We start from the raw sequence: 14,755 nt of genomic DNA on the forward strand, positions 1-14,755 counted from the left end.
TTGCAAATGTTAGTTTTATAAAATGAATAGTTATAATATTATTTATAAATGTCGACGAAAGTAGAAATAAAAACTCGTTTTCTTACTTTTTTAACAGATTCCGAAATGATTTCTGCCTCGACGAAACCTTTATCTTCGTCGTCTTTCGTTTCTTGGATGTGAATTTCGTTTGTGAAATGTTCAGTTTCATCCTTTGTCAGATTTCTGTTTTCTTCTTCACTCTCTTCTACAAAAAAGACAATTTTATTGTTTAAAACTTTTCTCTTAAAATTTCTATTGAAGCTATAAACGGTTAATGTTACCTATGGTTCCAAAATGGCGGCTCGTCTCTGATTCCAGCAAATAGAAGAAAGGAAACAGTGAGACGCATGTTATAACCTAACCTATTCTAATAAATTACCATAATTCTTACCAACAAAATTATTAGAATAGGTTAGGTTAGGTTAGGTAAGAACGTTCATCCTCACTGTTTTCTTTCTTCTATTTGCTGGAATCAGAGACGAGCCACCATTTTTGAACCATAGGTAACGTTAACCCTATAAACTGCTACATCAAACACAATAAAATATAATTAAGATTGGATCGGACAATGTATTAAAACTTTTCAGAACTAATTTAATAAGAAATGTGCATAACCCCTAACATTATATTATTATTTTTAAAGTAAACTCTTCCGGAAATTTAAGAATTCTTCGCATATTAAAACAATATTGAATTATATAAACGAAGGAAAGCATGAAAGAGATAAATATAACGTATCTTACCTTCTTTACATTTTGTCACTGGAATTGTTTCTTCGCCATTGTCAGGTGTTATCATTTCATCTTTGTTTGATGAATCCGATGTTTCAATATCAATTGTTGATTCAAACGCATCACCAACGCACTTTTCGTTGCCGATATAATTTGATACGGCAATTTCAGTATTGACCTGGTCAGATTTCTCATTGGAATGAACGTCATTATCATCTTCACTTATTGTTTCTAGTTCTCCGCTTTCTGATAGTTCGGACAGTTCGTCTTCGATATAATAAAATTCTTCTTCCTCGTCTATTACTTCTCTGACTAACGAAGTTTCTTCTAAATATCTAAAAGCACGTTTCAGAGGTCTTTCATAGAATTCGTCATTTATCCATGGAGGAGACGTATTCAGATCGCAATTTGTTGGAAACTGAAATTCAATTTTGAAATATTTAGTTAATTCCCACATTCGATTCAAACTGTATTCGACAGTTTTTATTTACTTTATTTAATGGCCTTTAAGAATATTTTCTCATACATTCGGCCAGTTTATATCAAGTGTTTTTTACAATGTGTGCTGCTATTACAATGTTGTATTTATCAAGCGATATAAATATTCTAATTATATATAAACTTACAGTGATAGAAACTTCGTCGACATCGAAATCTTCGGAAATTACGTCAATTGCGGTGTCTCCTGTTACGTTCGTTGTTGTTTCAGTTAGTTTAACTTGCTCCACATTTTCTACGGTGTTGAAAGATGCAGAATTATTCTCATCAGAATCACTTGTACATGAAATTTCGGGTTCTGATTCCATTTCTAAAGTAATGACACGGAAAAAGAATAATCACGAAATTTTATTTCGGAGCAATACAAAATGTTAAAAACAAATAAATTTATTTTATATTAAATACACAAAACGCTGTGTTTCTTATAATTAAACTTTTATTGTACAGAATGTTGGGGTAGGGATACGTCCTTTATTTCATTAGCCCTACGAACAGTTATTTTAAATATAAGCGTTGGTATATGTATGTAATCATTAATATATTAGTTTGTGTTTTGTGTAGTTAGTATGTTATTATTAATATAAGTTTAATGGAATTTACCATTATTATGTGGATGAGTAGAAATTGATAAATCTTCAGAAATTCCTAATGAGGAATGCATGTCCGGTTCTTCATTAGTTGTTGTATCCGGAACGAAAATTTCATGTTCGGACACTTCTTTTTGAGCCTCACATTCCGATTCCGAATTACTTTGCATCGAATGTAGCGACGTTTCGGCTACAGAATAATCCGATTCATTTGTTCGCATTTGAAACGGACGAAGTTCATTTTCGTCCATATCTGCCCGTGGCCAAAATTCTGGTGTATTTGTAGCCACATCGTACGGCTGCACTTCTTGGAAAGGTTCATTTGAAACCCCTTCCGCCTGTGACCAATAACTTGGCGTCTGAAATCCTTGTAATGGCGGTCCGTATAAACCCTGTTGACTCGGATGTCCATAAGCAAGCGGATTAGAGACTTGCTGATATGGAAGAATCGGTGAATATAGTCCATATTCGCCTTGTGGTATAAAATACTAAAGTGTAAAACAGAATTGATCAGTTATAAAAATATCAAGTATTGATATTATTTTTAATTTCTAATTTAAGCAATCTTAACATCACTTGGATAATTTATTTCCGTTATTGTATGGATAATATTTACTGTATTTTAAGTAAGATAAAATTGTAATTTTTCACTTACTTGATAATCGTAAGTAACATAAAAACCGTCTTCATACCAGAAAACAGTTTCAATGCAGTAACAATCAACATCTGTAAACAGAATTATAATTATGAATATGATTATGATTATATTATTATAAGAGGAAATGGTAAACTTACTTATAGTACTCATTTCGAACAAAATAATACGCTTAAAATTTAATCGCATCGAATAGAAACTTCGACAAAAAATTGCTTTGACAATCGCCAAAACTATATTATTAGCAATTATTGTTAACGGAACAATAGACGAAATAGGTATTGGTGCGCGGCGCGTCCGACGCGTGTCACGCGCGCCATTATCAGTTAATTGCCAATTGCGTTATAAGAAGCTTAATATAAATATATAGGAGGGTTATATCTGTTTCGTATTACTATTTGCAAGTGATTTTTTTATTAATCGTTCGTAAAAAATTGGATCCGAATCTCAATGTAATATTTTTTTCGGTTCGGCGCGTTTCGTCGCGTTTCGTTTCTTATTATTCTTGACATGTTTATTAGTCTTTATTACTATTACTTTGTGTCCACGGGGCGAAAACAGTAAAATAAAATGGAAGCAGTAAGAAATGTTAAAGGGATGGTTTCAGGAAAAAATTTTAGACCATATCCCGTTGGCTTCTTACGTAGATATCTGGTAGATGTGACAGGACTTGAATTTGGTTTTGTATGAAACATCTAATTATATCTTAAATCTATTTCTTTATTTGGAATCGTGAAAAAAAAATATACTCTTTTGTTGCTTCTATAAGAAGCAACAAAAGAGTATATTGAAATTATTGAAATCATTGAAAAATTTTAACTGATGAAGTAAAATCTTTCTGAATAAAACGACTTAGGGACACGGTTTGAGAGATAACAGTTTTGAATGTAGAGAAGCTGTTTTTCAAGACTCTTATTTCTCCCAAATAACAAAAAATATAATTGACTAACTTTTAAAATATGTTATTTGTTTATTAAGCTACGGCAACGCAACACTTGAAGGATCTGCCTAAGGGGGGTGCCTTCCGGGAGGTTTTTTAAAGGGTGACTGGCCCCTATTCAGGCGTTACTATTATAATTTTAATGTTTTTTTATTTTTTTATTTAATTTTAACTTTGTCCGCCAGTTTTCCTAGTTGTTTGGCAAAGAATAGTCGTTCAATAATGTTTAGAACATTCTTAGCTCAGCCCAATAATTCACTCAGAATTCTGACTTAGTGTCTTTGAGTTACTAGTCTACTAAAAGTAGTCTGAGTAAATGAGTAAGAATTCTTACAGTGGGCGGAGTCAGAACTACTGAGATGTCGTCCAATATCGTGGCAAGGTCTGACTAAGTCAAAATTCTGCGTTACTGAACACGACTCTGGTTGTATGAAAAAAAAAATTCGAATCCTTGGATATGTCGGTCGCTCCCCATTGTGAGCCTGGTAGAATCCGCGATGGGTATAGATAACAGCATGTCTTTTTTTTAAACTCTTTCCGCCCTGTGGGTACCAAGAGGGCCTCTTATAGTAGGCCCATTATGGGTTCGGCCAGGCTCACAATGGGGCGACCGGGTGGTGATAACAGCATGTCTAGATCAGTGGTTCTCAACGTTTCTCGTGTCGCAGATTCCTAAAACCCCCACAACATGACGGACCGCGGATTCTCATAGAGTTCGGAAACGCCGCTCTAGATGACCATAGACCAAAACTGTAAAAAGGACTGAATTAAAATTATGATATCTATGGTTCCATCAGAATTTCTACTGAAACATATGGGAAACATAATCTATTTTTATATTTTGACTAATTTATCCTTTAATTTTAAAACTAAATCCGTGAAAAAAAAGCTGTAAACCAGTAATATTAATATTTTAATAAAAATTTTAATTTCAATGTCGAAAATTTATGCAGGTGGCGTGCCGTATCACAATCAGAGAAACGGTATGTTATAAAGCGGTTTAATTTAAAATTTAGCGTAAAATCTATAGTTTTCTTTTCTTTTTATATTTACTGAATTTCTTCTGCTTACGAATTTGTGTTTTTTATTCATTTGACATTTTATTTAACTGAAGAATATAAACGTAAATACTTGTAATCCTCAGTCACGTGGCATCGTAAGGAAGCCGCCATGTTTAAAATTTGTCTGTCAGTTTTAAACCTTTTTAACTTCAATTTTAGAACTTTCTGGTATATTTTATTCATTTGATATAGATTTTTATCATCTTAATGCGTTTGTAATGCTGTTAATTAATTCAAAATAATTCCATTAATTTTAATATCAATATGAATAATGCAGAAGCTTGATACAGTAATTACACATTCATGTATCTACCCATGAATTTACTAAGTAAGTACTGCAGATAAAACGTTTTATGTGAAATGTTTATCATATACACATTTTTAACTATTGCATGATTGCCATCACTTAATGTAGCTAGCTGAAAATGATTTTTTAACATGATTCAGAATGTATGCACCTTTATAAAAATCAGCTATGGTATATAAAAGTAGAGACAAATTTTAATATTAATTTTAATGCTCTGTATTAAAATAAAAGAAAATCAAATGTAATAATCATCTGGTGTAATGAATATTATAAGACATTCTTTGATATATGTACCTTTCTATATTTGGAAAGTATTACGCTACAAGAAAGCAAGATGGCATTAATTATTTTCCCATAAAATACTTCCAACATGTAAATTCTAGCATTTTCCACTTTTATTCTTACTTATATAGGGTGTACCAAAACTTAGTTAATCCAGATATCTGAGGAGCCACTCTCTCTCAGATATCTGGACACCAAGGTCGGTATACAGCTTACTCCATAACAGATTGAAGGACAGATTGAACATGAAACATGCACCGGGAGTATATGCGATCTTGCTATGAGATGATAGATTTAATAAGAGGCCAAGATTGGTATACAGCTTAATCCAGATATCTTTTTATGAGCAGTTCTTAAAATATCTCTCTCTTTTGGACCATCCTTTATACCAGGGATGCCCAGACTTTTTGCTGTAAGAGCCTTAGTTACCTACCTGAAAATATTGGAAGCTGCACATGAAGTTCTTGGTATAAAAAAAAATTTTTCAGAGTCATAATGTATTTGTTTTGACAATTAAAGCTGTTACATTAATTAAAGTAAGCTTGTTTTTACATATTTATTACGTTTTTAAAAAACACGAGTTTTCTATGGCTGTGGTGTATTTACAAGATACAGAAATTTTAAAAAATAACAAACATTTCTATTTATTAGTTGAGCCACAATTAAGCTCTTGAGCGGCTTGCGAGCCATAGTTTGGGCATCGTTGCTTTATAATACAGTCAATTCTGCTTAATTGGGACATGTTTGAAGTAATCCATTTTGGCCCAATTAAGCAGCTGCCCCAATTAAACGAACTAATAATAAATTCTAAAATAAAATTTGTAATATGTAGGTAAATAAATAAGCAGGTAAAAAGTAATAATTTGATACTTATTGTAATGCTTTATTAAACGAAAATACAAAAATATTTGTACTATGAATTTGCCTGACTCACAACGATAGATAACTGATTTGCATCACGCTAGTGTTGCCAAATACATTATAGGTAGTGACATACACAAGGGTTGCCTGTTCGATCTGTTCCTCATTGAACAATCTTTCCTTTCTCCCTTTTTAGTTAGAACGTGTCCGGGTTTGTCCAAAAGTCACCTTACGGTCTTTCTTTGAGCACAGTTTCTTTTACTTGGAGATGGGTCACTTTGGCGGGAGTGTCCGTAGAATCTACCAGCTCCGGATGCTGATCCCAACAATTGAACAGCTGCTATCTGAATCTAGACATAATCATGCACATACAACACATTCCAAGGGAACTCTAGCTGTCGTCCAACTTGGTCGAGAGACCTCAAAAATTGCCTTTGTCCCTTTGATTTTAAAGGGATCATCTGGTCCAGTCCAGAGCAGGGTCAGTAGCTTGCATTCAGGTCCGCCTCAGACAGGATCCCAGTATGATATGTCCCTCTATGCTGACCCCCTCTGGAAAAACCAAACCACTGGAGCAAAAGACAAAATTGCTTTGTCTCCATTAACTGTTAGGCCTACACGATCTTAGTGTTGACATATTTTTGGAAGATGCCTAAAATATATCAAAAATTGCTAAATTCCTTTTTTGCTACTGTCCCAATTAAGTATTTAAATTATGTATTAATTTATTAGTTTGGTTACTTTTCTTTGAGATTTGGCCCAGTAAAGCGGCTGCCCCATTTAACCGGTGGCTCAATTAAACCGAATCGACTGTATTTGCCAAGTTAAAAATAATTGTAAGCAAAGAAAAAAATGAGTTTCAGTTCAATTTTCCTGGAATGAAAGAAAAATTCATTCTGTAATTATTCAAAAGATCATTTGCAAATGTAAGGTTTTTTAAGTAACAAGTATTTTGTTCTGAAAGCTTTGTAGTACTCAATAATTTATAGTTTGTGTTTCAGATATTGGAATATTATGATGCCACTCCCAATTGACAAATCTTCCTTAACAGTTGGAATTTTTACTGGATTGAGTGTTGGGATATTGCTAGGATGGGTCCTTAGAAAAAAGCTGAGGGTACCAGTAACAAATTTAGGAAGTGCAATAACTCAAGAAGTAAGTATCAAGAAGAGGTAGACTTAAATGCAAGCTAAACAATTTATAGTTTAGGACCTCCATCTGTGAGGCTATGTCTTACGGTTTTTTTATGCATTAAAGCTCAGGGCCAAGATAACCCTAAATCTGGCCTTCAGTTTACTATTTAATCATTTGATGATTATTATTATTTAATAGAGTTTTAATGAATTTGGGCCATGTGAATGCAAGCTAGTTCTTGTTGTCAGGAATGATCTGAAAATGGGAAAAGGCAAAGTGGCTGCCCAGGTAATTAATGAAAGATATTTTTTGGGGTGTTGATCTGAATGAAAAGCTTCCTTGAAAGAGGGTAGACTTTGCAATTCTGTGAGTCATTTGTGCTTGTTACTGCCTTACTATGCATTACAAAAACACAGATCTGAAATGTTTATTTACATGAGTAGCATTATAACTCTGAATCAGTCAGGTGCCACTGATGCATGGCATCACCAAGTCTACTCCTTCAGTAAATTTTTCATTCTGAACATAGTGCTAAAACAGTATACCAATACTATGTAATACATTAATTACTTCTCCTTCATTGACATATGACATAATTAAAATAATTTCTATCATTACAGTGTTCTCATGCTTCTGTTATAGCATACAGGCAGCTGCAAAAGAAAGATCCTGACACATTGAGGATGTGGGAACTTTCTGGGCAGAGGAAAGTGGTGGTGAAAATTGATAATGAAAGTTTAATGTAAGTACTGATAATCACTTATAAAATCCAGTGGAAGATAAAATTCCATGTTTAATCAATTTTTTAATTCCAAAAACTTGCAAAGATGTTGCATTAGATCTTCGTAAAAGAAAACTGTTAGTTGTAGCTTCCACAAAGCTTGAACCAGTGTATTCTGTGATAAATCCAAAAAGATAAATGAAAGGACAAATCTGATCGTCATAGATAAATTTCACAATATTTTGTCTGCAAAGATTGGATTCATCATTGTCTTTTTTGACTGTTTTTTGTAGGAAAAATTTTCTTCACTTAAAGATTTGTGAAAGTTAATATTTTCAGCCATTGGAAGAGGTGAGATGGTAGCTTGTCATTTCTCCGAGAGCCATAAAAATGCAATAGAAATGTGCTAATTCAAATCTCGCTAATCTGAAATTTCAGCTGATCCAAATAACCAAACAAAAAATCTAAATTGCTCTCTTGCTATCCAAACAAAATACATGGCCATTGTGCTTACTTTGTGCCCACCTAGAATATATGATATTACCTCAAAATAAATTTAAAATTTTGTTGTTGAAATAGAAATGAAAACTAGTTTCCTATTTCCTCCACTTCACAGTCATACTTACTCACAGAATGAAGTTGAAAATCCCTGTACACTTGAACTGACTTCTCAGTTTATATTTGCAGGGGTTTTCAGTTTCCAGTTGGCTCTCGAAAAACACTGTATTGGTGATCTTGATGTAGTAATACATCTTTATAGACCTATTTAGATTTAGATTTCTTCCTCAGTGGAACAAATCTAAGTTGCAGTTATTCGTGACAAAGAATTTTACTGTTCTGACGATTCATTATATAGATTGACACTTCTGTATATTGTTTCATGTTCTAAAGCTTTGTTTATGTAGGAGGCTGGAGTTACGTGACGTTTCAAATTTGATTGTTTCTGTAGGTCTGAGTTGGCGGCAAAAGCGAGATCTGCGGGCCTGTTGACAAGTCTGGTGTGTGATGCTGGAAGAACTCAGATAGCTGCAGGAAGCAAGACTGTTTTAGGAGTTGGACCGGGTATGTTAATTTCTGCTTTCTATGTATAACTAGTTATTTTTTTGTTTGTTGTTTTGGGGGTGGCAGAGAAACTAAAAATATGTTCCTTTCTTTCTTTTTTTCGAGACACAATGTAGTGACGTAATCTTAAAAAACACTGAGCGAATAAAAGGATGAAAAATTCGCCCAGTGTTTTTTAGATTACGTCACTACATTGTGTTTTCGAAGAAGAAGAAAGAAAGAAATACAAAAACACGGTTTCTCAAGATAAAACTAAAAATATTTGCTTACTTATTGCAGCATGAGTATTGCTGCATAAGTAGTAAACAAGTACAAGATATCTAAGTATTGCCAGTCTCACAGTCTTGTATATGATTCACTTTAATGGATTTTATTAAAATCCAGTAAAAATAAGCAAAGATATTTAAATATAGGAGTAATAAAATTTAAAAGGTTGTAGATGGTGGGGGAATTCAGCCATCACCAAAGTCTTAAAGGCCTGTTGTGCCAGAGTTTTATGGAAGCTGAGAGGCAGGGACCAAACTATCTGCTTCTCCACCCACCTGAAGATATATGGGGGCAGTCTCAGCCTCTTCAAATGCATCTACAGTTACCATACAATGCAGAATCCCAACAAAGTAGCTGCCTCATCTACAGTTAAAGTCTTGGAACTGCTGACATTCATGGAAAATCAAGGCAGTCATAGCTTAGACTTGAGTCTGGGCCTCTTGGCAAGCCAAAGCTAAGCTGCCTTGACCACGTTTGCTAGATAGCTTGCTAAAATGATGCTAATTAAGTGAATTAATTTGTTAATTAAATAATTAATTCACATTACAGTAGAGCATCGATTATCCGACTTAATTGGGAACTGGGGTTGGTTGGATAACTGAAAAGTCGGATAACCGAAAAGTATGAAAAAGTACATTATTAGTATAGTGTATTAGGCCTGGTTTAAATACTAGCCTCCCTTTAATGGTCGAGCCAGTGCTGCCAGCTAAAACATGCAAAAATTTAACAAAAATAATATTAAAGTAGCCAAGACATAACCAAATATTGTAGCGCCACATCACTAGCGAACATTTGAATTTGCCGACTAGAACGCGGTCGGTTAACCGATAAGTCGATTAATCGGGGGTCGGATAATCGATGCTCTACTGTACTTGCAATTCGCTCACTGCTAATGAAACAATCAAATCACAAATAATGTAATTTTTTGTAATGTAATATGTACTTCAAGGGATTATTTCTGAAGTAAACATAATGGGTTTGCGACCAAATCTGTAAGCAACACTGACCACGATGACGAGGTGTATAGTTTCCTTCTGAGCGCGAAGCGGGTTGGCTGACTGCCTCTTGTGGCAGATGGCCGGCCATTGATGACCGTTCTCGCTTCCTTTTGGAAGTCGGGAGGGAGGAGACTCGTTTAAAAATAAAATAAAATTAAATTTAAAAAAAAGTTTTGTCAAAGAAAAAATTTTAAATCCAGATATGACTATTGCCATCTATAGTAAAGTGGCACCTTAGATATATAAAATACTTTTGTGTTGGTGCTTTGTTCCACTTGAACAATGATGGGTTTAGGAAGCAATTTTATTAAAAAATGCCAGAAAAGAATGGTCAGAACGTTATTTTGAAACCAAAATACACACAGATTTAACATGACATTGATTCCAAAATGACAGTTAAGTGATTGAGAATACAGTGGGTGATCAGTTAACGAACATAATCCATTTTATCTTGATGACACCGTGTTTTATGTTTTCTTTCTTGCGCAGACACAATACAGTGACAGTTAATTTAAACACTGGGCAAATTTTCATCCTTTATTCAGTTGGAACGCTTTTTACATTGCGCGTTTCGGACCGATGCCCCTCTTCAGCCAACTTAAAATTAAAATTATCTGTACATATTACAAATACATGTGTACAAACAGCACAGCATTTATTGGAGTTGTTATTTCCTGAATATTTACTTTGGTGTTGAGAGCTTGTATACTTGTATCTTTTCTTGGTATCTCTTTTCTTGATGTTGAACCGTGTTCTTCTCTCAAATGATGATATTTGCCATATACAAGCTCTCAACACCAAAGTAAATATTCAGGAGGTAACAACCCCCAATAAATGCTGTGCTGTTTGTATACATGTATTTGTAATATGTACAGATAATTTTAAGTTTGCTGAGGAGGGGCATCGGCCCGAAACGCTTGATGTAAAAAAAGCGTTCCAACCGAATAAAGGATGAAAATTTGCCCAGTGTTTAAATTAACTGTCACTGTATTATGTCAGCGCAAGAAAGAAAAAAAAAAAGAACACAATCCATTCGAAGACTTTGTTCGCTATCCGAATTGTTTATTAACTGATTATTGATTTACCATAGGTTTTTGTAGGAATTTGATTAATTCGTTCTGGAGACCCCAAAAAATAAAAAAAATATATACTTTCTTACTACATTTATTTATATGTAATAATAAAAATACATTAATAAAAATGCAAGACTGTGTATGTGTCATGTTTTTTCCATTTGTGGGTGTTAAAGAATCTGTCTAATGCCAATTGCATTTCTCTCTTCTTCAGGATTTTTTAGAAGTAATTAATAGCATTGTAATTGTAGAGATCCCAAGCCTATTAACCTCAACCTGGCTTGGATGCCATTCTAAAACTGTTGTTCTGACATCCTTTCACTTTTTCAAAAGATGTTTAATAGCAGATGATATCATTAATCCTCTTTTTCAGAAAAAATATCTTATCGAGTTTCTTGGTGTTCTTCATTCAAGAGTTCTTGGCGTTCTTCTGTTGTCAGATCCGTTTCAGGTTCCATTATGAGCTCTTCAATGTTCTTTATTTCTCAGATGTGATTTTTGTTACTCCTTTAGCTGCTTAAGTCTTCTTGATTATACTGTATCTTTCTTAAGTAAGATTGCACTGCGGCCTACTGTATCAAGCCACACTGCCCAGCAACATCAGACATCTTCTGTCCACTCTCTACCTTGCTATTATACTCTCACCTTTCGAAAATAAAAACTGACACAGAACTTAATGAGTGCCCACCCGACAGTCTCGCGAATATTATGAAAGAATTGTTTCTGTTAGAAAAATGAAAGGCTGGAATTTCAAGGGAGAGTTTCAAAGTTTGGATGAATAATATCCGATCAGCATATACCGGGTTGAGCATTGATGTCAACTTCTCCCACGCTCCAAAAAGTTTCAAATTGTTGCCTGAAGACAAGGGAAGACCAATCGGTATTCATTATTTTATGTTGCTTCTTCTTGTGTTTCTTCTGTGAGGTGTTCGTTATCCGAATGTGTTTATTGTCTGAACATAAAAATCTTTCGCAAATGTGTTCGTTATCCGATTTTTTTGTTAACCGATCACCCACTATACTGTACACCCACAGTGACCAAACTGCAGCTTGCAAGACATGATTCTTGTAGTTTTAACTGCAGCTCTCATATACTTAAACAGTCTTTATATAAACTATTACATATGTGTATGCAGTAAGAGTTCTGACTGTCATCTAGTGTGGTATACATAAAAACTGAAAGAACCTCACCTTGAACAAGTAACCAAAACCTAAAGGTATGTTTGGAATAGAATGTTTAACCAGCTGGTTATAAAATACCAGTAAAGTAAGTGAAAATTATAGTAATTTATATAATATGCAAAGGATACATGGCTCTTGCTTATTTGCGATAGCCGATACATGGCACATATCACAAGGTTTGGCTGCTCCTGGTATACACAGAAGGTGATTGAATTTCATATCTTGTGCCCCTGATTTTAATACCACAACATTGAAGTATCTTACATCCATCTTGTCTTGTGTAACTGATATTTTCAAGTTTCCAACATATAATAACAAAGATTATTGGTTAAATGTTCCTTGGTATGTCCACCGTTTAAATTGCTTAGCTTTTTCATTTTTAAGTTGTGCCATAGTTTACGCCTCCTTTTCGAACTTGACCGACCCTTCAAGAAAGAAGAAAATTGTAAATATATGAGTCAAAAACCTTTTTACAACCCAAGAAAAATCCAGTTTGTTAAGAATGTGATTCAGACATATAAAATAGAATCAATATTTGAATATTGGGACTCCATACAGTGAAATGTTTGCATTTTCTTCATGCTTAACATTATAATTAGAAATATTCTTGTGAAAGTTCACTATCAAACCCTCCACCCTTTGATAATCTGTATTCATTTTCTCTTTTATTCCATGTGAATACAGACGATTAAGATAAACACGACAGTGCCATGCCGATAACATAGGGTACATTCATAAAGTCGAACGAGTTAAACACTCGAGTAATTTAGAAACATCAATATCGTCGGGCGCCATTTTCGTAACGAAGTGAACTAACTCTTTACTTCGTGAGCTTCGTTAGAGTTTTGTTCGAAACATCATCACTGCAGAGCATGTGCACTGAGCGAGACTACTTTTCGAATAATTCATTACTAATGCATTTAACTTGTTTGACTTTACAGACGAACCCATACTGTATCAGTGTTCAGATTGGTACATAAGGAGGCATCTTGACAATGCACTCAAACGAGCCCATAAACTGTATAAAATTTTGTAATCACTTTCTGAATGGATTCTCAAAAAATGGCTTGATAATGAGAAATTTATGACCGCAGAAAAATTTGAGAGAATTAGGTATTAAACTTAACTTGAAGTTGGCAGTTTTTTACTCCTTAAAATTTGACTTAATGAGGTTTTATCTTATTATGAAATTGTACATTTGTGATATTGTTTTTGGATTATGAGTAATTATTAATTTATCTTTTGTTTTACAGGACCTGAAAATCTGGTAGACAAAGTGACCGGCCATCTAAAATTGTATTAAAATGTATTTTTTTTTTAAAATAAATTAAAGTGTTTTTTTTTTATATAAAATATTACAAATAATACTTTTATAAGTTTAAACATCTTATTTTCTGTTTTTGCTTTTTGTATTACTACCACTTTCCACTGGAATTGCAAGTTAGGATGGAGAGATGAAGCAGTATTACAAGCTCCCGAAATTGTAGATTAGATGACTTTTCTATTCTTTGTCATTGTGAGACTAGAGCATACTACCACAGAGCATTGTCTACCGAAACACAGACAGCCAGCCTCGAATCGGGAAGACGTTTGTAGATTGTCAATGTATTTATTTGTGTAAATTGACATATTCTAAAGAATTCAATCCGCAGAGTGAACAGTAAGAATCTGCTTAACACAGTCTGCATTTGTCCTTTGATTTTCTCATCAGAGTGCTTGATTGACAAAGAATGCGGTGTATCTTCTTTTGGTTGCGAGGTGGTCCAAACGTGCACTTTGGAACAATTGCCAAAATCAAAGACTGCTTCCGTAAAACTGAACACAGGTGATGGAACTGTCGGGAATACTTTCTGTTCCTTCAGACTATGAACAATTCACGTAATGATGATTCTAGAGCTAGAAGAGCTGATTCATAAGACTTAAAGTTTTGACAATTGCTATTTGAACTCATCAACATATAAACTAATTTAATCCAAATGATAATGCCAGATTCGTCGGACCATGACTTGGCTAGTTAAATGTAGGAGATATGAAGTAATTTGGACTAAAGATTGGCAATTAAGTTACCATCATTGATCTTTCCTTCCAGAATACTCAAATTAATTAATCTGGAACAGAACTTGAATCTGCTTACTGTGCAGATGCATTGCCAATTATCTCTGTCTGATCACTTCCAGACCAATTAATTTAGAAGATAAGTATATATTTAATGTATGATTATGACATGATTTCATTTTCTATCAATACACATATAGCAGTAGATCAAGGAATCAAAAATCTTGATGTTACAGATGTATTTTGTAAATTTATTTGACCTTTAACTTCTCAGACATCTTCCTCAAATTGGAATGCAAGCCTTAAAGATATCTTCGATT

The 14,755-nt window shown here is 33.8% G+C and overlaps 1 protein-coding gene and 1 non-coding gene across 3 annotated transcripts; both read left to right on the plus strand.

Moving 5' to 3' along the window:
* Positions 1–4,378: 4,378 nt before the first annotated feature.
* LOC136973387 (peptidyl-tRNA hydrolase 2, mitochondrial-like) lies at positions 4,379–13,770 on the plus strand. 2 transcript variants are annotated; one of them, XM_067268111.1, is made up of 6 exons: positions 4,379–4,415; positions 6,945–7,098; positions 7,276–7,365; positions 7,698–7,819; positions 8,748–8,860; positions 13,634–13,770. In XM_067268111.1, the coding sequence occupies exons 2-6, from the start codon at positions 6,958–6,960 to the stop codon at positions 13,681–13,683; spliced, it is 516 nt and encodes a 171-aa protein (XP_067124212.1). In that variant the 5' UTR covers positions 4,379–4,415; positions 6,945–6,957; the 3' UTR covers positions 13,684–13,770. The 2 variants fall into 2 exon arrangements, with proteins under 2 accessions (XP_067124212.1, XP_067124211.1); XM_067268110.1 differs by lacking the exon at positions 4,379–4,415 and adding an exon at positions 4,514–4,821.
* LOC136973391 (small nucleolar RNA U3) lies at positions 10,061–10,267 on the plus strand. Its single transcript, XR_010880486.1, has one exon. It is a non-coding gene; the product is annotated as a small nucleolar RNA U3 (small nucleolar RNA).
* Positions 13,771–14,755: the final 985 nt, after the last annotated feature.

Source organism: Centruroides vittatus, unplaced genomic scaffold (genome assembly GCF_030686945.1).
Source record: "Centruroides vittatus isolate TY-2023 unplaced genomic scaffold, ASM3068694v2 contig_3166, whole genome shotgun sequence".
NCBI classification, from domain to species: Eukaryota; Metazoa; Arthropoda; class Arachnida; order Scorpiones; family Buthidae; genus Centruroides; species Centruroides vittatus.